Source organism: Tigriopus californicus, chromosome 1, assembly GCF_007210705.1.
Source record: "Tigriopus californicus strain San Diego chromosome 1, Tcal_SD_v2.1, whole genome shotgun sequence".
NCBI classification, from domain to species: Eukaryota; Metazoa; Arthropoda; class Copepoda; order Harpacticoida; family Harpacticidae; genus Tigriopus; species Tigriopus californicus.
The window spans coordinates 3,409,809-3,432,612 of NC_081440.1; the positions used below are offsets into that span (position 1 = coordinate 3,409,809).

The following is a 22,804-nucleotide window of genomic DNA, read 5'->3' on the forward strand; positions in this document are numbered from 1 at the left end:
CCACCTTTTTCGCCACCCTGTTGGTCAGCTGTTGTGCCCCAACATGCTGTTCCAAATCAAGGCACGAGGACAACGGGGCATGGCCGCAGTGAGCTTAATCCCACGACCATGTCGACTTCCTCGTCGGATAGTGACCCAAATCAGGGGGTGACCCGCCCCAAGGTGGTACCTCCGGCCCGATTGACCACCCTACCGGCTGATGTCAATGCCGGGTTCAGGCTACCTAATCGATCTACGCCTCGGTTCTTGCAAGTGGGATTGCCCTTGTCTTGTCAAAGCGTACAGAAACAAATGAAAGGCCTACCGTGGGATGTTCAATGGAGCACATCCGGATTCTTACCCTTTTCCAGGTACGTCACGACGGCTTAGGCTCGACTTGTAGTTCAGCAATATCTTCCACTGAGTCCAGAGGCGCTGTCCAACGAACCAATGGGATTATTTATGGGTGGGTTTGGGAGTCCAATGACAGGCTTGCAGCTCTCTTTCACTAGCAAGGTCGGTCGGTCAGTCTGTCTGTCATCTAATGGGGTGCGTGCCAATGGAAAGATGTTTCCACCACTGTCACGAAGGCATCATTAATTGACCACAGGTTGGCCCATTGAGCTTGTAAAGCTGTCATTCATGTGGTGATTTTAATTTCACAAAGAAGCTGGGACAAGGCTAGCTTATCTAGCTATCTACCAATATGCTCCGGCTGCTAGCTTTCGAATAAATGTGCATCAAGACGGTTATTCGTCTTACCATTATGTTTCATTGGGCACTTCTTGACGGGCTGGAAGGTTGGAGTGTGTTTCCTTTTGGTTTCTAGTACCATTGATTTATTCCAAGTATCGATGAGTATGAATGAGCCAGCCGCAATGGGCTTTAAAATTTGGATGGCAAAATTTAGAGGTATTTATAGGTTCCCTAAACCAATCCAGCTCAGCCGGACCTGATGGTATAGCCACAGCCTTTCTCAAGGAATGTGCACCTGAATGAAATCGAGCTCTGACCACTCAAATCCAGAAGTCCGTCAACCTTGGTGTTTTCCCCGACCTGCTACAAATGGGCCACATCACTCCAATCTTCAAGGGTGGGGATCACTCCCTCCCAAAGAGTTACCGTTCCATCTCATTGACCTCGAATCAGGCCAAAGTGTATGAAAAAGTGGTTAAAGAGTTTCAATTGGACCCCCAATCCAAAGTGGTCAAGTCCCAAGTCATCAACACGGTTTCTTGTCAAGAATGAGTACGACTACCCAACTCATCGAGCACTTGGAACATGTGCGAGCAGTAATGACAAGCCTTGATATAGTAGACCGTCATCTACCTGGACTTAATAACCTCAACACCCCCAGAGAGTGTCTTAAGATGGATCAAATCGTTCCTTACGAATAGGAAACAGAGTGCCCATATCTTGTTGGCGAACTAAACAAAATGGAGAGCATTCTCCGGCGCTTCACTCGGCAAATCAGTGGAATGTCTAAACTCTCCTACTCGGATCGACTTCAGCATCTACGTCTGTACAGTGTGCAAAGAAGATACGAACCGGATGCCATATTACATATTTTTAAATGTATCCATGAGCTGTTCCATACATGAACGGACATGAATTTAGTCCAACGAGACAAGATGAACGTGTTACCTGTATCCAACCTCATTGGAACTACAACAAAAACGCGACTGCTAAATCAATCATGCGCCACTCATTTCTTGAGAGAGGCCCAAGACTCTACAATAAACCTGCCCCCTCCCTTTGGTTCATCTATGTTGAAAAAAAAATCCTCTACCCAAATTCAAAGAGGACTTGGATAACTTCCTCCAAAGCATTCCAGACCAACCTTCAATACCCGGGTATCATCGATCAGCAAATTCGAACTCGATTACTGATCAGATTCACTTTCGAGGGATTGTGTAAATATATTTATGCCTTGAATCCATTCAAGACATCTGTCTGTGTACCGTAAATAAATTATTATTATGTACATTAAACATTCCAATTGAAATGTCCTCGTCCTCTTTTGTTAAAAAGACACACTTTGTATTAAATCATCGTGCATTCGATTCGTCGACTAACTTAAAGTTACGTTTTACCTTGGACAAATTAAAACATGTTATAAGGCTTTGAATCTTTGAATTCCTTCCAACGTTGGTGTCATGTCGAGGAAAATCACTCATTAAATAACATGAATTGGGTGATTAGTCTATAAAATCCTGGGTCAGAATTGTCGGCTTGCTTGCTTTGTTAAGGCTCTGGAATGCACGTCACAAGTACCAGCGCCCAATTTCATTAAAGCTCGGTCCAAGTAAAAAAGAATTATAGAATTAAACCAAACATCATATCGCTAACCATCAGACTTGTGTTGCAGACCTTTGGTGGATGCCCGTCAGTATAATTTGATCTACCAATATGACCAATACCGGGCAAAATTCCAGGCCTTTCAAATCGTACTTGAAGCTCCCCACACCTCAAAACTAAAGCGAAGTAAGAGACGAATGTCATAATGTGGCTGTAAAAACGTACTTTTTATCCACCGTGCTCCCCTTTTCCAGCCACAACTAAAGATCGACAAGCCCTCATCAATGGGAACACATCCTTTGCCGGGCAAGATGCTCAATTCCACGATATTTCAAGCACTCGGTACCTTCAACTAGTAAAGCACTTCTCAGCCAACCTGATCTTTGAGCCTGAAAATCTGTTAACTAATCACGCCTTGAGAGTCAGATCCGGAGTTCCAGGTCAAGTGCTCTTTTGCAATCACTCGAATTCGGTTCAAATCCGAGAATTTGTTTCCAATGTTCAAAGCCAATCACCCTTTCGATATCAGGTCAAATCACCTCAAGATCTTCACGAGATCGTGGATTATACCCAAGACTTGAACAGCATCGTTTACGGGTTCGATTTTATGGATAACCCTCGATTGTATGCGTTGAGATACAAATCCAGTGTCTCGGTGTTAGATTCCTCCAGTGAATCGTTGCAACGATGGAACATGGATGAGAATATCGTGGATGTACGAGCCATGTCCCAGATCGATTGCTTTGCTTCCATCGATGAGTTGGGATCTCTTCAATTGTTTGACTTGGAAAGTGGACAAACATCCATGTTGTGGGACAAGCAATTCGAGAAGAACTTCAACAAGTTCTTTTGGGGACGACTGGATCAGAATCTACATTCTGCCTTGTTAAATGTGATCGCACGCAAATCTGTTTCGACCTTCGATACTCGAACCCGCAACGATGAGATCCCTTTGTTTCAATTGAGCCAAAATGAAGGTCGGAATTGCGAGATCATCCTGAGCACTCACACCCCAGAATGTGATCCCAATCTACTTGTAGTGTTGACTAATTTCTCGTTATTCCTTTTGGACCAACGTCATCCCTCTGAAGTTGTTTGGGAACTGCCCAACATGTATGATTCTGCCCTTCCTATGGGGTGTGACAGCATTATAGTTGATCAGATCGAGTATCTGGCTATATACTACCAAAATGGAGAGCTAGCCTTGGTCCCGATTGACGCCAAAGATCTTTCTCAAATGGCCCAAGAAGTATTTCTCCATTCCAATCAGTTTCTTTTGTCAGATTTCCTCTTTGAGAGCGAGTATCCTCGCCACCGATTGCGGGTTCCTTGGTCAGGAATGCAAGTCTTCGCCCACGGCAAAGATCAGATCTCAATCATGGGCTCGAATATCGTGGGCGATTTGTTTCAGTGTGATTTGTCCCATTCGAATAACAATATGAATAAGTGGGGCAACACATTGGACAAGAGTTGGTGTTCCAATGAGAATTGGAGTGAACCTCAAGAGACCTGGATCAGGAGTTGGGCTGAATCTTGTGCACAAGTGGCTTTCAAGAAACTCCCGAGATTTAATGAGGTTCGATTGAGGGAGGGTTTTCCTGGTCCTCCACCATTAGTCAAGCCCCCAAAAAAGAAACCGAAACTCAAAGCTCCCAAGACGAAGGCCAAAAAACAACCCATCGCGAGGAAAAAACCTGTCCCGGAACCATTTGTTTCGATGTGCCCGTTACTTGAACGACTCAATACCGAACGTGAAGATTTAGACGACCAAGATTATAGAGTGATCGATATCTTCAATGAACGGACAATATTCCCTGCATTGAAAGACGATGATAACGATGTGAGCACCATTCCCACCACTCTCGTCTTGAAAGGTGGGCCTAGAAACCCATTGGCTCACCGGGGTGAAGAATCCTCATCCAACATCAACCCGAAACGAAAAAGCACAATGCACGATCTTCCCACAGACTCTAATTTCGTTTTAGACCAATTCTTTACCGGATTAGACACATCGACTTTGGGAGGAACGCAAGAAATGGAGCAAGACTTTCGTCAAGTGCCTTTTACCTCCACCCAGGAAACGTCGGAAAGACGTTCAGTTACAAATGACGCAGAAGAGACGAGACTTGATTTGGGCGAGATATCAGATGATATGTTTGCCGATGTGGAAGATAGTATGGACCATGTTCAAGCCCCGAATGGTCAGATCTCAACCAACCTTGCTTCGATGGGTGCTTTAATCGAGGAACCAATTCTTGGTTCCAGTCAAAAGCAGATGGATCAAACAGGCAATCAGTCTATGTCGCTCTTGAACTTAACTGAAAGGTCAACCAAGAAGAAGTCAAAAAAGAGAAAAACCATCGGTTTCTAGATTGTACTGGAAGGCCAGAATTGGAATATAAGAAAGAATAATATTCATGTGCCACCCAAATCTTTTTCACTCTAAAGTATGCTTTCCAGGGGCGGAAAGAACAGAATTTGTATGTAGATTAAAGTAATACAATCTGCAATACACCACGGACTTTTAGATTTCTAGAAGTTCATGAATGCACTGATAACCAGATTTGAGGGGTAAAAAAAGTACAAATATGGAAACTACGATGGTTCCTTAAAGATCAATTATTTTGGTTATTACCCCAGGTGGCCAATTTAAATGGCATGAGGACATCAACACATTCTTGGAAAAGTCAATGCCTCAATTCCAAAGCAATAAAAGCAATGATTGGTAAAAGCACAAGTAGAACAAGTGCTCCATATCAGAAAAAGCAACTGTACCCGTAAAAAATAATGCAACCATCAAATATTTCGAAGAGTTTTTCTACCTAGCAAGTAGCTTTCATGTCTATTAGGGAGTAATATACTAATGATGCTGGGTTCAACAAAACAAACCATGGCAGAAGAACATTTTTTTTTTGAGAATAATTGAACTGGCCCAAATGAAACGATAAGTATTAATATCTTGTGTTAGAAGTTTCCTCTGAGTTACCAAAGAAAATAAGATTAAGAAATTTTGTCTGACTTTTTAGTCTCAAAGTCAGGGATCTGATATGATTTAAAGTCATTTTCTACTACCTGACTGAAAATGGGAGAACTTTGTGCAAAATTAGTAGCAAACAATAGCAAGTGTCCAATTTGATACACGTTTAAGTAAAATCTTTCCTACTACTTATGTACGTTTCCAAGTACTTGTTACTCCTACCTTTTGCCTTGGCATGGCGAGAAGGGATGTTGCATAGAAATGCGAGTTCATAATCAATACCAGAAATGCCACTTGAGGTTGATCGAGTTTGAATCATTGTGATTTTAAGGAAATTTGTCTGACGGATTTGATTTGATTTATTTCAAGAATGATTTGTTCAAGACCCTACAATTGTACATAAATAAGCAAATAGTTACCTTTAGTACGCATATTCTTGAGCATATATTCCTCAGATTCCGGATAAGCAAAAACTTGCTTTCGCCAGAAACTGGACTGGAAATTATGAAATTTGAATTTGTAACATTTCAACACGTCGTGGAAGAAAGAAAAGAGTACATAAGGCCAAGGATAGGTAAAAGGTACAAAAAGAGTTGAAAATTAGATGCCAATAACTTTTAAAAAAGAGGGTAAAGGTTAATTTAGCAACTAAAAAAAAACACATTGGTGATAATGATTCACGTTTGCCAGGTAGGCCGCATGTTTTTTATCAACTACCATAACTATAAGCAGTAGAGAGTAGACTTCCTTTTTCTAAAAATATTTTTCGAAAAATCGAAAAAAGATTTTTTTCGGGTTTTTCGAAAATCTGTCAGCACCGAAAAACCGAAAAATTGTTCGATCTATTTCCCGCCCATTCAACGGGCTCAAGCACGCCTTAAGGTCCATAATGAGTAAATGTCCCACTAAAGGTTGGGGTTTAACGTTAGGAAAAGGATTAAGACGAAGAACGACAGAGATGTAAACACTAATGTATGTACGGTTTTGCTATCCAAAACAAGCCCTTTACAAGCAAAATATAATTTATGTTTTCTGAAAAGATATTTAAGCCCATGCTTAGTATGCTCGGATGTATTGTCTTTCGGTTACCACTAAGGACTATGGACACACTCGCATTATTGGAGTCAATAATCTTAACTTTACATTTGAAAGCAAGCAATAGTTTATAAATGACAAAATGACGTGCTCTTTCAAGCGGCAAGGACTTTACGGTCGCAGTGTAGTACCCAACACACTTCCTTCTACCTCGATGAATTTTTCGGTAAATTTTCGAAAATCCGAAAAAGGTCCCTTTTTCGTTTTGTATTTTTCGAAAAAAGAATGAAATGTATAGAAGAGAAGGTCAGAAATAATGTGAGAGGATAAGGCCAGATTTAAATTTTAATTGATTTTATTTCAAGAATGATTTATTCAATAGCCAATAATAGCCAATAAACGAATAGTCTATAAACCTCTTTGAGCGTACAAACTTGAGCATATATCCCTAAGGTTCTGGATAAGCGAAAGCTTGGTTTTCTGGTCTTGAATAACCTTGCTGGTAAGAATAACTACAAGTGCATTCATTTCATAGTAAGGAGAGTGCGATAGGTAGCTGAGTGGTTTATAAGCAAGAGCAGAACAACTGTTCCTTAGAAGACGAGTGATCAAAATTTGTTGTTCAAATTTTATCTGTTTGTTCTAGTGGGATTTCAGTCTTAGTAGCGGTATTTAAGTCAGCAAATAGTTAATAGTTCCAGAAAAAAAGAAAAATCAATGAATACAAAGATTTTCATTAGATAATGAAGTAGAATGTTTAACAAACATATATTTTGCTTTACTGTACATACTCAAGTTTCATCTTTACAGAGCTTACGATACTCATTATTTAAAGGAAACCGCTTTAAATTTGATTTGAAACAACCGTACCTTGACGGAACTTCTTTGAGCGTTTTTGGCACGCAACTTCCTTTTTCCCTCTAACCAGTTCAACTCCGGTATCGCCTTTTCTCAAACCGTTTTTGAAGAGTTCATTTCTTCTCCTCACATTAAAGGCGGATGTTGTGTTGGCATTCAGCAACCTCTAGCTCTGTTTACTGCACTAGCTTGAAGTTGCCAGATTTCTACCTTCGTGATCGTCGATTCGAGGGCAAGTCTGCTTCGTTTGGTGCCTCGTACGTTTTGTGTCGTTTTCCAGGTGAGATGAGCTTCACTTCAGCTTGGGAAGGAATCCCAACCAATGGCTGCTTGGTATCATCCATGGAGGGCTACCAGGGCTTCTTCTTGGCGTCTAGGCCTGATTTTCTTACCAGCGAGCCAAATTTACTGCCCTAACCTGATCGGTTGGCCGGGATCCTTCAACAGAAATTCCGTAATTTATTCAAAGTATGATTCAAGTTGCATTAAGCTTTTCCACATTCATGTTCCCCAATGGTTCGAGTGTGTTGTTGGCAGAGCAAAAGATGATTTCCATAGGCTTATGAATGTCAACTGACCCATATACCAAGAAGTACTAAACTGTGTGTACTATACTAGGATGTCTAAGTGTACCCTGTTTGCCGATGGATGCGGGCCCCCGTCTACAACCACTTGAGAAATTCTGAAGGTAGCTTGTGAACTTTTCCATGAAGAATTTTCCCGGCCTGGCACTCACCTGACACTGTTCGGAAAGCGGGTCTGCCGGAATCTCTCGTGGACAACCATCGTCATCTTTGTTGCTTGGTGGCTTGGTTGGTGGTGGATTGTGGGATGGAAAATTCGTGTTCAGTTGGGTTTAAAATCAACAGAGTGAAGAACATCCCGAGAGTGTATATGTGAACTAATTGCATCTGCATTAAATTGAGAAGATTGCCGAACGGGCTTAATCTAATTGCAGTGACTTCTGTTTCGCGCACCAAGAATCTTCAAACGGGATTTAGCGAGTTAGTACCAACCTGCAGTGCTCGAAGAAGTCAGATATCAGTTATTCTTCAATCAGAAGAGATACCTTTGGCTGGGCTTCCTGTGTTTTTTTCTAGCTTTTTGTGAGTTATTCCTTGGAAGTCTTTTTGAGAAGAGTTATTTCGTTGAATTTTTCTTTCTGTCCGCTGCGTTTATGACGAGATCCCGGATCCGTTGCAAATGCCCAAGGCCATGAGAAGCGTTTGAGAAGAACCATGAGTTTCTGCCCATGATTGACTTTTGATGGGATTTCTAGCCGACATTCCGCTTTTAAGGTAGAGTGGCAACATTGACCATCCATCGGCAATGCAGGGCTGGCAGCTACAAGGTTCTCGTCATTCTATTCCCATAGTAGGGGAAAAGGTGCACCACACCACTGAAATTATCCGATTCTCCCGGTAATCGCTGCCTTTTCTATTATTCATGGGAAAATAGGTCCCTAAATGCAACTAAATAATCTACCATTCACCAATCCCTGAAGCTTCTAGAGGGAAGAGAGGGGACAAAAAGGGGGGGGGAAGAGATCCCCAAATTATTACTTAACCCTGACTTCTGACTTCTCGGTTTTTTTTTCGATGGGAAAAAGATGTTTACCAAATCTGCTTGCAACAGCTGGGATGTCAAGGTGAAAGAAGGCACGGATCCATATCCAAAACAGGCAGCTTGATTCTCTTTCCATCTGAAGCTTACAACTCGCAGAAGGACCAGCAGAAATCAACGTGATTACAATGTGACGCGGGGTGCAGAGACATTTTTTCCAGGTCTTGCTCCGTTGAACCCATGCTGAAAAACGAGAAGGCGTGAAGAACAAGAAAAAACACATCATCCCATTGCAAAGGGTGGAATACTGACAGCGTGCTCCCACTGTCGCCATTAAATTACCACTACGACGCCTTTCTGCTGCCTTTGGCATTCAATTCAAGCAAAATAAGTGAGGAAGTGCTGCAAAAGTTATTGGATTCCTGGTATTAATCTATCCTCCCGAGTGTTGTGCCAGTGATGCGAGATGAATATAGTGACTTATAGAAAGAGCTGCAGAACCAGGATGAAGTTACCGATAGTGGCCTTAGTCATTTTGACTCTGATTCAAGGTAAGCTAATTAGTCACCCTTGTCGATATAAATTCGCAACCAGTTCCTCCCGACTCATCTCGGTGTTGTGCAACGTTGAACATTCAGAAGTGACGTTGAAATTGTTTCACAAGGAAAGATCAGATTGTACTTGAAATTGAAATTGATTGAACGTTTTGCTTCCATAAGCACAATTCCCACTCAATGAGGGGCTAGAGTGTCAAGAAAGTTACTTGAATTTTCGAATCTGGTGTCCATATTGGTCATAATCGTGGTAGAGGTTTAAGAAAATACGGCCATTTTCTCCCCAGTTTCAAGTTGAAAATCCCACTCATGAACCATCACCAACTGACTGTCTATAGTTGGTTGACTTGAAACCACTCCCACGGACGATGATAAATCAAAACTATTGAGCACCTACGTGTTGCTTTTGAGGCCCAGTGCCGAAAAAGAATCCCGTTAAACCCTAACAGTTGTCTCCGTTGCTTGCAACTTTGACCACAAAGACGACCGAGATTTTGACTCTTCGCATTAAAATGGCACTTTCTCTTGAAAAAAAAATGAGCTAAGCTTCGGTGAAGGGGCATTTCCTATCCGGTTTCTTGATCCATCCATGAAAACTCTGCCTCAAGCTAGCCCAAGGAGTGCGTAATTCTACATAGAGACCAATGTTCAGAGACCAAGCTTGGAATAAGCGAGTGAGTGACAGGCTTTTCTCGACCAAAGGCGAAACATTGTTGTAAAGGGCAGCTGAACCTTGAATCTTGGCAAGAATACTGCACTTTGGCGGTAACTGAAGATGGATTGAGTAATAATTCAACCATCAGAATGTCTCAAGATCCATATGACGAGACCAAAGGGAAGGAAGGATGATTCAATTGCGTCTTCAATGGATTGTAATCGAACACATCTTTCCTCACTCTCTGGTTCCACATGGTCAATGGTTGGCTTTGTTCATTTGAAAACTATCTCCTTCATTTCATTTTCACACTGAATTGATCCCAGAATGGATAGATAGATATATTGATGGACGAATTGATCATTAGCCAACATTCAATCTGTGAAATTAGTTTGAGAGAGGAAGCTGTCAAATTTCTGGCTTCTTTCGAGCCCGTGGACCACATTTCATTTCCTGGTTAACCACGTCACTTAAAACGAACAACCTTGACGCAAACACTGGTACCATGGAAAGCTTCATCAAGTTCTTACAAGACGTCACCCCTCCCCAAAAATATCACTTTGCTCGGTCTTTGGGGCCCTAGGGTCACAGGGGTAAGCCTGGTTTGGTCAGCTAAGCCTCCCATCACATCAGCCGTATATGCGATACTACAGTATGTGTATCTGAGAGGCAAAATCGTGTCCGTATCAGACTGGTTCTCGGTAAGTGGCTGTGGTTAGCATTTCAACATTTCTTTGAGAAAAGTAGGGGAAGGGAAATCGAAATGGGGACTAAAATAAGGGGTGGTCCAGGTTGAACAAGTCCTTTGCCAGCTCTCATCGGTACTGAAATTCTTTGATGAACTTCAATTATGCCTCGAACCAGTTTTCCATAACAATTTCAAAACAAGAAACCATTAAAATACAGCGGTCAAGTATTGAGTTCCTTCACTCTTGTGGTTTCCTTCTTTTAGAAGGCATTCAAGATTGAGTCATGCATGATAAACCCTTCAAACAGGTCTCGAATCCACCGACCCTCTCAATGTAGAATTGAACATCTCGTGGATTCAACATTGTCGAATTCAACTCTCCTGATGAGTTCAAGATTCAAGGAAGTCCAATATGTGCCTCCTTCTAGAACACATCTACTCTAACGACGGAAGTGAAGCACCTCGAGTTTGATCAAAGCTATTAACGCTATGGGAAACCTTGTCTTGGCTAATGAAAGTCGAGTTAATGGAAAAAGTTCCTTATCTCCATTTTTCGGGATGGGATCTCTCCATCCAATTGTCCTTATCTCGCTCTTAGTTTCCATCTGAATTCTCTAAACCAACAATGCTAATCCCACGTGAGCTCACTTGACTTGTACCTCTGTGGTAGACTGTAGTACTCACAACTTTGTGTACGATGTGCTGGCACTGAAGCTTCGAAAGAACATCATCGTACTGTATGCAGTACCACTGTAGTGGTGCCACACGAGAAAATTTCTCTTTTGCCCTAACCACATAGCCGCACGTTTGCTCTCTTGCAGGAGTGTTTTTGCAATTTTTATTTTTGCCAGAGATCCGAGCAGCCAGTCATCATTTTAAGCCTAGGTTGTAACTGGCGATTGCCACATTGCTGAACGATTAATGGCATTCCATTCATGGCCAAATCTTGTGGCCAATCCGAACTTGGGACTGGTCAGTCCATGCAATTGCTCTGAGACATCCAAAGACGCCAATGAACGCGGATTTGAAAAGCTAGCTGAGCAACCAGAGTGTTTTTGAACAGACTAGTAATCAGAAAGCAAAAGACGGGAAGGCCAGATCTTGGAAGAAATCGCGATGACACTTGAGATTTCGCGAATGGGAAGAAAAAGGAGGTGAGTTGGCGCGAAAGTGGCAGGATAATTTGTTGGGAGCATCTCTGTTTCCCAAATTCCACTCTCGCACTCACTCATTTGTTCGCTTACTCTCGTGATCCCGAGTTCTCGTCGCCCTCTCGATTTCTCATCAGTTGACCGCATTTGATCAAGTGAGTGAAACTTCGAGACTTTGCCTTCTACGCCTTGTACATAGCTGGATCTCGTGGATGGAGAGAAATAGAGGGACATGACTTGTTTACTTGGCCAGGCAAGGGTTTTCTATTTCAGGTCCTTGTAGTATTGGTTCAAGAGCTCTTTTAATTACGCTTCGACCTAATGAAAAGGCAATCTATCTTTCATCTTGATTAGACAGTAGTGGGCTTGGAACGCTTCTCTTTTGCCTTTGGACTCGATAAGAGTTCTTTTCAGGATGAAATTATCTACTTGCAGTCCTCGGGGATTGATGCTATCTTTCTCCTTCGCCTTGTCAAGTATCTGGAAACATTTTGGCAACCCCTGTACCAAAGCTATGTACCTACAGGACAGTACGTTTGAGATTGTATGTTTCCGTGAGGGATCAAAAGGGGATCCGGGTATTTTCTGATGTTTGCACCTTTCTATCATTCTTTTTCATTGATATTGTGAAAAAGCACCAGACCTTAAACGAGATAGATGGCGCTACTTGTATTTATAGAAGGAGGATCCCACATTATTGCAATAAACAGCCGACTGATATATCTGTGTCAATTATTAGTGGCCTTTTACTTTTATCAAGACTGTAGATTTATAACTACAAAAGCTACCTAACACCTAAAAAATATATTACGTAAATTTTTAGTTAAACGGGGTAATTATGAGACTCAAAAACTCCATTAGATCATAGCCAGGCTCTAGTTAACTCGAAATCAAATGGTTATTGTTGGTTTCGGGTGGTTTTTTTACTATTGTGAATTAATCAATACGCGGTCTTTTAACGAGAAAACAACAGCTCCTTTTGAAGTTTAAAGTTTTGCTGGGTTGTGCTATCTTAATCAAGGATGAGTATGGCTCCGAGTTAGGGTCTTGTAGCTTTGTTGTTGGAAAATGGAGACACTGCGACCTCTGGTTTTGCTTGAAATGTCTCAGAAGTTTACACAGGATGGCTTTTATTAATCGCATTTCCATTAGTTCTTCCGATTGGTTGATAAAGCGACGTTCGGTTTCGTCGATCCTATTCTCATCGATTACGATACGATTGTATGGGCAACATGTATTTGTCTCTAAAAAACAAATAGACTTACTTACTAATATGACGTTGATCTAAAACGTTGGTTCTAGCGGACCTCGTTGGACGAATCTGAACGTTTCGTCGGAACAATTTTGTCCCTCCTTCTTAAGTGAGAAAAATTATTAAACCTTTTTGAGGTACAGAATAGTTTTATCTTATTGAAGATTTTTTTCCATTCTTTCCTTAAACTTCCGGATCACATTTCATTTTGAGATATTCCCCAGAGATTGAGGACCATGTCAACTTTCTTTCGAATATGTGACAAGTTTTTGGCAGCCATTCTATTTTGAGCATTTATAAATATGCGTCAAGACTTTCAAAAGTCATGCTATGCAAAAACTTGGATTACGAAACTAGTCCAAACAAGGGCGACATTGGAACATAGGTAAAACCGGGGTATTTACGAATTTCGAGACATTTTGATGGTTCATCTTTCATTTAGACTGTAATTCCTTTGTTTCTATCGCCTCTCTTGCCATCCATTAATGACTTAATATTAACATTTGAACGCAGTTTAACATTTTTAATATCTGTTCTTTTCCTAACAATCTGGCTCTTTCTAGGGCCAAAATAACCACCTACGAGGGTTTTCCCGAGCTGACCATCTACAAAGCCTTCATTAGACCTGTGCGTTTCAAACTAGCATTTCTTCAGTGTACTCTAGTTAAAAGTTCTCTCTCATTTTCGATCGTTTTCAAATATCTGTCAAGGCTTCGTCGATCTTCATTTCGCCCTTCGATTTTGATCTTTCCAAAATAGCTTTGAATCATTTTCATGCAAATTTTGACTTGAAGGAAAATGAGGTTCTTTAATCTGTTCTATTCAGAGATTTTATCCTGAAGGAGAAAATGAATGTTTTTGGCTTGATCTAACGCACATCTTCTGGGTTGTTGAATGGAACAGAGCAGAGAAATATTCCTATTCTAGCAAATCGCTTGGGGCGTTTCCCAAGAAGAGCGTCGTCGTAACGGTTAATTTCACAAAGATACCCTTGCTCCAGAATGTGACACAACAATATTAACAATTCATGTGGCAAATATTGTTTCCGTATCTTCAGACCATTCCATTACTATTTGGTTAGATGGTTTGGTTTGTTGCGAACGCTTGAAGGAGAATATATGTCTCCTTTTTTACGTAAATCAAAGAGTTGCGTTGTCTGCATTCATTTCGGATTTCGTACCAAAAACGCCATTGTTATACACAAACTGATATTTGCCTTTGAAACGACAATTTGAACTCACTATTTTTTGTTTCTTCTAATGTCACCTATATTCAATCTGAGACAAACTTCTTGTCCATGCCACAAACTTTTACAGAAATGCTTTTGAACAGTTATGCCAAGCATGAGTTGTTCCTTTTTTGTTGATCAACCAACCCTATTCAAACAAATACCAAGTTTAGATTCGCAAAATAGACACTCGCGCCGCGCATCTAAGAACTACAGCTCTGTATGCTGTCCCTTACAGAATACTTCTGAATCATCAGCTATTTTTAAGAGCTGGATAGCATTTAAAATCTGCCCTTCACAAAAGCCTTTCCCAATTCTTATACGCGTAAACATGAATAAACATTATCTAAAGGGTTGATTCTTCTCCCGTTTTGATAATCGTGTCATCGCTTAGCTCTCGAGAATTTTGGCACAGGATTCTAAATGTAAATCTGAAGTTCTTCATGCGACTTTCTCGAGCCAGAATTCGCCAACAGAGTTCGAAATCTCTAAATGTTCGCTCAAATCCCTAATCCTCCTTGACATTTGCCCAAGATGTCTATTGGTCTGAACTCAAGTATACCAGTCATCTGTCTACGGCTGTCTTCGTGCTAGTTCTGGTATGAAATTCACAGGAATTAAATTTACAAATGCCATTTTGACTCGAATTCCATGATTCCCTCCTCAAGTATCGGATTTCAAGCACCCTCCTAATCTCAGTCACACTGAGAATCTATTGGCAACTGATTTACAAATTAGTACAAAGGTTTCGTGACTTCTCAGAAACAGAGCTTCCGACTTCAGGGTCCGAAACAAAGGGTACCAAAGCTCAATGCTCCCGGTTGTTCGGGCACCTCTTTGAAAAAATCGTGTTTTCCTGCAGAAGCACACAAACCAGAAGGCTTCTTTTTTGCTTCCTTCGAACTGCCGAGAAGTAATGAGCCTGGTCTAGCCAAGCAGATAATTGAGTGCTTCTTCTCGGCTTTCCTTCTAGCAATGCTCAGTCAGTCACTCACACACTCACTTACATTGGCATATACTGCCATCGTGGTTAATGATCGGAACGGATTTATGGCTGCTGAGCCCAAATTAAAGCTGTAATTCGTCTTTGTTCCTTTCTCGTGCGTTATAAAGACTCGCCAAGACATCGGCAAAAAGCTTCTGGAGCTCAGCAAACTATCAACTTGCTTCCTCGGGACAAGTGGCTTCGACGTATTTGTATGAAACGATTACGCAACATCTTTTTTTTTGCTACAAACAATGAGAGCAGTCTCATTTTTCATTTTTTTATCTATCATCTCTTCGTGATTTTTGATACCCATGTTTAGTCATCGACGTATTGCGTGAAAACATGAAGCAATTCGTTTACAAAAGCAAAGAAATTCAATGATCAATGTGAGACAGATGAAACCAGAAATCCGTGGGTTTTTCTGTCACAGCGCAACAATTTGGGTTATTTCGTGTCCGCGACTATTAGAAATAAGATCTATTATTTTTCGATTTCCCGTTTCCAAAAGGAGTGTACAATGAAACCATCTGGGAATCCACCAAAATTGGTTGTAAAGTCATCATTACCGAACGTTTACCGTAAACCTTAGTAAATCATCTGTCGAAGAACATTTTCTGGACAAAATGCTCAACTACTGTGCAAACAATGACCCCAGTTTTTATCCGAAACCGATCAAAGTGGATTTGGCATGAATGGATAATGGCTGTACCCCCGTACAAAATTCAAGATCGTTTTGTTCACTCGCATTCATTGTAATTTTTCGTGGGTGGTCGTCGTTTGCTTACGGAATGTAATCCAATGCATTCGTTCTCACTGAACAAGAAACTCGCAACAAATATTTGAAAGCAGATCGCAGTTTTGCCTTTCCCGGTAAATGTATTCTGACATCTCTGTACAAACCTGTTGGTGGCATTCAAGGTTTTGTCAGATTTCCCAGAATTAATTATTTAGTTCCTATTGTTCATTGTTGACGGGACAAACTTATTTTCTGCATCCATTGTATTCAAATGAACGTGCTCATTGTTCAATACCAAAATTACTTCGTTGGGGTGGTATTTTAACACTTGATCAATCTCACTCAAGCCCCGATTCATGGGGAGCAGCAATCTTCTGGTGAAGCATCACGTTTAGGAAAACGTTGTTGCCGCCACGATCTCTCTTTCAAGAATGAATATGTAATTTATTTACTAATGTGTTTTCGAGCTCCTTTCCCCTATTTCTTGTGGGGGGAAAAGCGCGAGGCGAGTTATAATAGGCTGAAAGTGGTTTCGGGAAACGATGAGGGATTTGTGATTTATTACCTACATTTACGTAATCATCACCACTCTCAAAATACAGTCACCGAGGAAAGAGCTTTGGGTGGGTGGTGGTTGGTAGTACCAATCCAATGGTGGTTCGGTGGACAGTTTCTTCTATTCACCACATATTTCTAATAGCTTGCATTTGGGGTGCACTCGAGAGCACTTTGAAAACTAGAATTATGGGGTAAATGCAAAGGATGGAAAGCTTCTGAAATAACCAGATCATGGTTTGCAATGAGCTCTAATCCATTCACAACGGGTAGTTTTGCATAAGAATGGCCTTTGTTAATGGAAGTGTTATGTTTTGAGAACGATAACGATCGTTTGCCACTTCACATGAGGTCTTGAGCGGCATCCGTTAACCCGATATTTTTTGTGGGTACTCATTAAGGTGTTGTTGTTGTTGTTGGCGTAATGGCCGACTGGTTTGTATTATGGCGAATTCTCTTGGGGCTCAATCCCAGCTTTGTGGCCCATGGTAATTGGTAGAGTTATCCGTCCCAACATGACAATAACCTGGATAAGAAACCAAATGTCTGTGCCGAAAAGGGCCCTCGGATAATATTGTTCACATCCGCCAGAAAGTGATCCAAAATTCATGGCTCGTATCCGAGTCTTCCTGCTTTGATAGTTTTAGTACTAGGAAACGAAATGGGCCCTTAAAATATGGTTCCAAATCAGGACATAAAAACGCGAATCTTTGGCAAGTCTAAGAATCGTCCCACCCCACAAAAAATGACATGAAGCTCGTTCCTGCGAGCCAAAATTACGACAAAAACCCTGAGGACCCTTTGACGAACCAACTTCGACGACCATTTCTCTATCTTCAAAGGTTGATGGCCGATGATTAAGCTTGAACATATCACGTGCCACGGCCTTGATGAATAATGATTTTTCTCCACTGTTTGGTCGTGTATGCAATCCAGACCTCGTCTTTCTCAAAAGCCTCCTGCTTAAGTCAACACGACGACGTTCACGGTGCTTGGAATGGTGTCAACCCAGAAGGGCTCTTTCTGAGAATGAGGACCGAACTTGGTTCACACCTTGAATTCATTGGCTGACGCCCCAAAGTCGATTCAACTCCTTGGAAGCGAAACAGTTAGTCAATTTATGGCGCTTTTGTTTACCAATGAGATTTCACTTTGGTCTCTTAGGTCCTCTTAATGGCGACTGCTTTGAAGAGACTCCTCCAAAAACCGACGCTTTTTGCTTGCCTTGATAAATTGCAATGTTCCGATGAGCTGATGAGGAAATAGATCGATTGGATTGGGGGGGATTAAATCAACCATCGCAAGTGTTGCAATCAGTCGAGAAGAAAGTTTGTTTCGCACTTCACTTCAAAAACAACCCAATTAGTTCCCCAGGGTTTTTTTCGGACAGCCATAAAATTGACGGACGAAAAGGCTCAGTTCCATTTCAATGATTAGGTTTCCGTCGTTCCGGGACCTTGTATTTATGACAGATGAATGAGTCTCGTAAACCTCCCATACTTCATCTTAGAGATGCCAGTTTCCATGCTGCATAAAACCCAATGGTGCAAACGAAGATATGGGAACGAAAGTCGCCTTAAACTTCCAGAGTTCGAGTTTGTTTCCAAAATATCTATTCATCTATGAAGGAGACCTGGTGTGTTTTCAAACATTTCATGACCTTAGTGTACGAGTACATTTCCTCGAAATTCGTATGAACCTTCCACTCCAATAGATCTAGCAGTCCTTTGTCAGAGAGACTGAATAGACAAGATATGTACTACAGTACCTCGTAAAATGGAAGCAACTTGACGCCCATAAATCTCGGCCATTGAGTTGATTTTTTTTATGCAAGGCTAGATTTGGTGGGCCTTGATTTACAATTTTTTTTTTCTCATATATTCACAATATTTCAAAATATCTAGACATTCTCGTTACCAAAGCGTCATGTCAGAACTTCTCGGCGATGGTGAGGAATTTCAATTTCTCCTTTATGGAAAGTGATCATAATCAATCTGTTCGGCATCACAAGAGTTCTTGAATATTGGACGTCCCTCTTCCATGAATCATGATTGGTCTAGCTCTAATCTAAATTTGCATCTCGCTCCCTTTTGGACCCTAACTGCGAACAATTTTCCCCTTTAAGATTCGATTGAAGTACCATATCATCCAATTTTGTCGCTATCTGATGCTCTCGTTCGTCAAATCATCCAAAAGGGGTTCGATTCTGAATTATAAGCTGGCTTTCCAGACGGAAAAAAATCATAATTTAGTCTCAAAGAAATAAATAAAGAGACTTGTAGGAAAGTGATCGAGTGACCATTTATGCACCTGACCGAGAAAAGAATAGGCAAACTTTTTCGTTGATGTCCATATCCAATGCCTTTTTTTCGGGAATGGGAATCACCACTTCGGCAAAGATTGCACTGCTTAACATTGGATGAAGGGGATGGAACAAAGGAAAGTTACTCGTAAGTGTGATAAATGATCAGGCATTCGAGATTGGGTTTCTTTTGGGGGGTCAATTCAGCATAAAAGTACCACCCCACATATCCCCGGCATTGGTAGAAAACTCAAAGTCGGGGTTTCCCCACAACGAAAAGTTGGAAAAAGTGGAGCTTATAACTGTTTTATGTCACTCTCACTATGTACCCTAACAGCCGCGCGTCGTAGATAAGTTTAGGATCCACTATTGGACCAGAATCTCTAGCCTTCGTAAATCATCGACAACCAACGTACGTAGAAGCAAATCCATTGGCTTTTGCCACACATTCGATGTTGGTAAATGCACTTTTGCAAGCAAAATCAGGGGATCCTTTTGGAGCCCGATATGTTGGGCGGAATATGTAGATTAACTGACCGTGTTCCACAAGCCTTCAGTGATCCAATTCGACTTTGCATTTTCCATATGGAAGTTGCATTGACATGGGCTGGATGGATGTTGGTTATAATGTGTTTCGGATTTTCATGCCCAAATTGCTTGTTGGACCCCTGAGAGAGACCGAGGGGGAGTTCGATGGGTAGGCACTACATTCAAATGCTATTCAGCGAACCATAAATTCTTGTTCCTTGCCAAGGGAGGAGGCTCAATTTGTCTCCAAGCTTTCAAAGATACGCTACTTTCCCACATCATTTCAGGCAGTGTGACCTCCTTTTATTAGACTGGATTTATGGTCCTCAAAGGTGGGACAAGAGAGCTCATTAAATTGTGGTGCATTGCATTGTTTGGAGTTTCATTTTGGTTCCATTTTGGGTTCTTGATTTCCAGTTCTGGCACGTAAAACGAGTGAAGCTCGTGAGAGTAAAAATGAGGCTCCCGCCAAAAGTAAAACTTTCTTTTGAATCTCAGATCGGTGTGAAACTGTTGTAACTTTTCCTCCAAAAGATACCAGGACTGTTAGGCCGATCCATCCATATTTGGGCCTTTTCTTTGAGCTTCTTTCAGTTCTTTCTGACTTACTCCAGACAATTTCAAGCGTCATCTTCAGCCGAGATCAAAAAGGATTTGATCATTCATTCCAATTTTGCTTGAGGCGTGAGCATTTGTTTGTTCATTAGCGATATTTAACAAGATCGGACGGTCTACGTGGTCAATGATTTCTTGAAAGGCCTCCCATAAACGACAGATGATGGCCATTACTATTAGCTCAGCATCTTTAGTAATAGGATTTTGAGCGACGTACCCTCTCTTTTTTCGATTCAAAGACATGAGACCTATTTATGTATGGACATCGAGAAAAGTGTCACATGCTTATAAATATTTAAAGAAAGACACCTGGGCATACTCGAGACACGTCGTATCATGCCTCTCAGTGCACAAGAAATATACGAATAGGATGAATGCCTCGGCAAATTGTAAATATGGGAACTTTTTTTCTTGCGTTTGTGCAATAGAGAAAATCTCTTTGTAATGCATGAGAATATCCAAATGGTATGAAGTAGTACCATCCATTGGTTTCCAGATTACTTAGAGATTGCTCTGCACACCCTCTAATTTTTGACCATGGTTTACGCAAGACTTTGTTGTAATGCACAAGGTCTGCTTATGGCATACGAAATAACGAGGCGCAGATGGCTTAGCTGAGGTTTGGTATCTACATGATACGTTTTTCAATTCACGAAGGTCAAATTCAAATATCAAATGAGATATCCTTTGAGTAAGTGTTACTCTACCCATTCATCTTGCAGATTGGTCCAATGCTCAAGGGACCATTACAACTTTGACCTCGGGAAATTCGGGGAGCTCTGGTGGATCGTCCCCGTTAAGTGAGACACAGTCGAAGAGTGAATTAGTAACTGGACACGACAACCATGATCTGGACAACTTGGGCTCTTCAACCACGTTGTCAAGTGGTTCTTCGAGCACATTGCCGACAATCCAATCCACTTCAGCCCAAGGGGAGATCATTGTGGAAACCACTAGGGCCGAAAACTTGGGCAAATCCCAAGAAAACATGTTTTCTTCCATACCAACCTCGTCAGCTCCGGTGCAAATCGATCCTTCTTCATCAGAAGTGCTCGAAAGTCAAAGTGAAATCCAGCCTTCGAAAACCAAGGAGATGGATTTGCCTTTGGTCTCAACAAGCACTCCTACTCCTCCCAGTGAGAGCTCGAGTTCAGTTCAATCGAACATGTCCGTTGACGAGATAGACGAACTTCAAACTGAAGCCAAGGCCACATCAGTGGGCGAAAGTGGATCTCCCACGCCATCTGCTCAAGAGAAGTTCACACCTCCCAAGAGTGCTCCCATGGATGAGGGTCTGATCGAAACGGCCCCTGAAACATCTTCAGGCACCGATCCCCAAGAGTCCTTGGAAATGGAGATGTCAGAAAAATCCCCCATGGAAACCGATGTCACAGATTCATTGGAGCCATCGGTGGCCGACACCCTCAGTGTGTCCATGGTCGATTCGCAATCCAGTACGTCTCACTTGTGCAGTGGTCCCACCCCAAGTTTGGAAATGCCCTCCGTAACTGATCGAGTCGAGATTAACCCCACTGAAACATCGTCTGCCATAGCATCAACCTCATCCTCCTCGTCGGATTCTTTTTTATTGAATGAGGCCCCACTTGTGGGGCCTTACGACGATGATTCCCACGGCAGTCCGAGCAACTTGGAAAAAGAGAATTCGCCATCTGCCAATGAACCAGGACTAAAGAGCAAAGATCTACAAAAGACCAGCCGGAAGGCCAACCCGATGCCCGATATGAACGACTTACTCAATGGCTTGTTCAATGTTGTCGGTGAAGGCCTCACCTTGGCTACCAATTATGTAAAGGAGGAGCATTTGCGAAAGGGTACGCCGAAACCTAAGAAGAATCCGACGAGAATCAATAATCGCGGTCCACCACGATTCACCGAAATTCCTTTCGAGGCCATTCCCCTAGAAGTGCTGTCCTCGGCTCGTCCCGGGGTCAATCCCGCCGTTCAGATCCAGCAACGTCCGTTCCAAAACAATTTTAAGGTGTCTAAGAGTCGATTACCACCTCCTTATGCAACTGGCATTCCCTTACCAGAGCAACTGGTTCCCTTTGCCGATGAACAATTGCCCGTGACCTCGATTCCCACCAAACCTCAAGAAGAGGAGAACACTTTGGATGTTCCACCGCCCATTTTCAATGCTGAAGGCAGTGATGAAAATCAAATTCGGGACGACGTTTACACAGAGAATCAGGAGGTCGAGAAGTTGGAACACACCTACTTCCCCAACGTAGAGCCATTGACAACCACTGACTCGAACAAAATACCGGCCAGGCCTCTAGGCATTGCCAACGGTGGTCAATCAAATGACGGATACTTTGTGGGTAGCACTACACGTTTTCCACCCAAAAGGAGACCGCGTCCTCCCAAACCCAGCCAAATTTCATTCTTTGGAACCAAGGAGACCACGATTGAGTCGGTCTCGGACACAACAACCACTACACCAGATACAACGACAACAAGAACCACTACCACAACTACTACTACCACAACTACTACCACAACAACCAAATCAACAACGACTAGTGCTACGACCACAACCACAAAGCCTACCACAACAACGACCTCAACCACAACGAGTCGCATCCGAGCCAAGCCAACACCACCTCTAATTTTGCCCCCCAAACGACCTCAGGGTAATCTTGTCCCTGGCACAGTCTTGCCTGATAGCCCAATTGTCACTGCCAGGCCAATCAACACTCGACCAACTCGTTTTGGGGGTCAGGGTAACCCGGATATTTTTGAATTGACCGTCAGTGCTCAGCAAAATTACGGAGGAAAGCGAAGGCCCTCTAAAGTCCAACAACAGGGTAAGAGAATCTTTGAG

General features: G+C 42.0%; 2 protein-coding genes across 4 annotated transcripts in view; both read left to right on the plus strand.

The window, feature by feature from the left end:
- The first annotated feature begins 32 nt into the window (after positions 1–32).
- On the plus strand, positions 33–4,708 carry LOC131881419 (uncharacterized). Its single transcript, XM_059228272.1, has 3 exons — positions 33–350; positions 2,348–2,463; positions 2,532–4,708. The coding sequence occupies exons 1-3, from the start codon at positions 109–111 to the stop codon at positions 4,646–4,648; spliced, it is 2,475 nt and encodes an 824-aa protein (XP_059084255.1). The 5' UTR covers positions 33–108; the 3' UTR covers positions 4,649–4,708.
- Positions 4,709–8,178: 3,470 nt separating this feature from the next.
- LOC131880778 (mucin-2-like) overlaps positions 8,179–22,804 on the plus strand; it is a 29,540-nt gene continuing 14,914 nt past the window's right edge. For 2 of the 3 annotated variants that reach the window (XM_059227494.1, XM_059227478.1), the window contains exons 1-2: positions 9,061–9,261; positions 20,685–22,787. In XM_059227494.1, the coding sequence (XP_059083477.1) occupies positions 9,177–9,261; positions 20,685–22,787 (2,188 nt within the window). In that variant the 5' untranslated portion in view covers positions 9,061–9,176. Of the gene's footprint in view, positions 8,254–8,756; positions 9,262–20,684; positions 22,788–22,804 lie in introns of those variants that run through there. The other variant, XM_059227486.1, reaches the window with a different exon arrangement.

What these genes read in the sequence shown, in the direction of transcription:
- LOC131881419 (XM_059228272.1), top strand. Translation starts at nt 109, where the DNA reads ATGTCGACTTCCTCGTCGGATAGTGACCCAAATCAGGGGGTGACCCGC. An exon ending in GGATTCTTACCCTTTTCCAG is followed by an intron (nt 351 to 2,347) that starts GTACGTCACGAC and finishes CTTGTGTTGCAG; the next exon opens with ACCTTTGGTGGATGCCCGTC. An exon ending in CACCTCAAAACTAAAGCGAA is followed by an intron (nt 2,464 to 2,531) that starts GTAAGAGACGAA and finishes CCCCTTTTCCAG; the next exon opens with CCACAACTAAAGATCGACAA.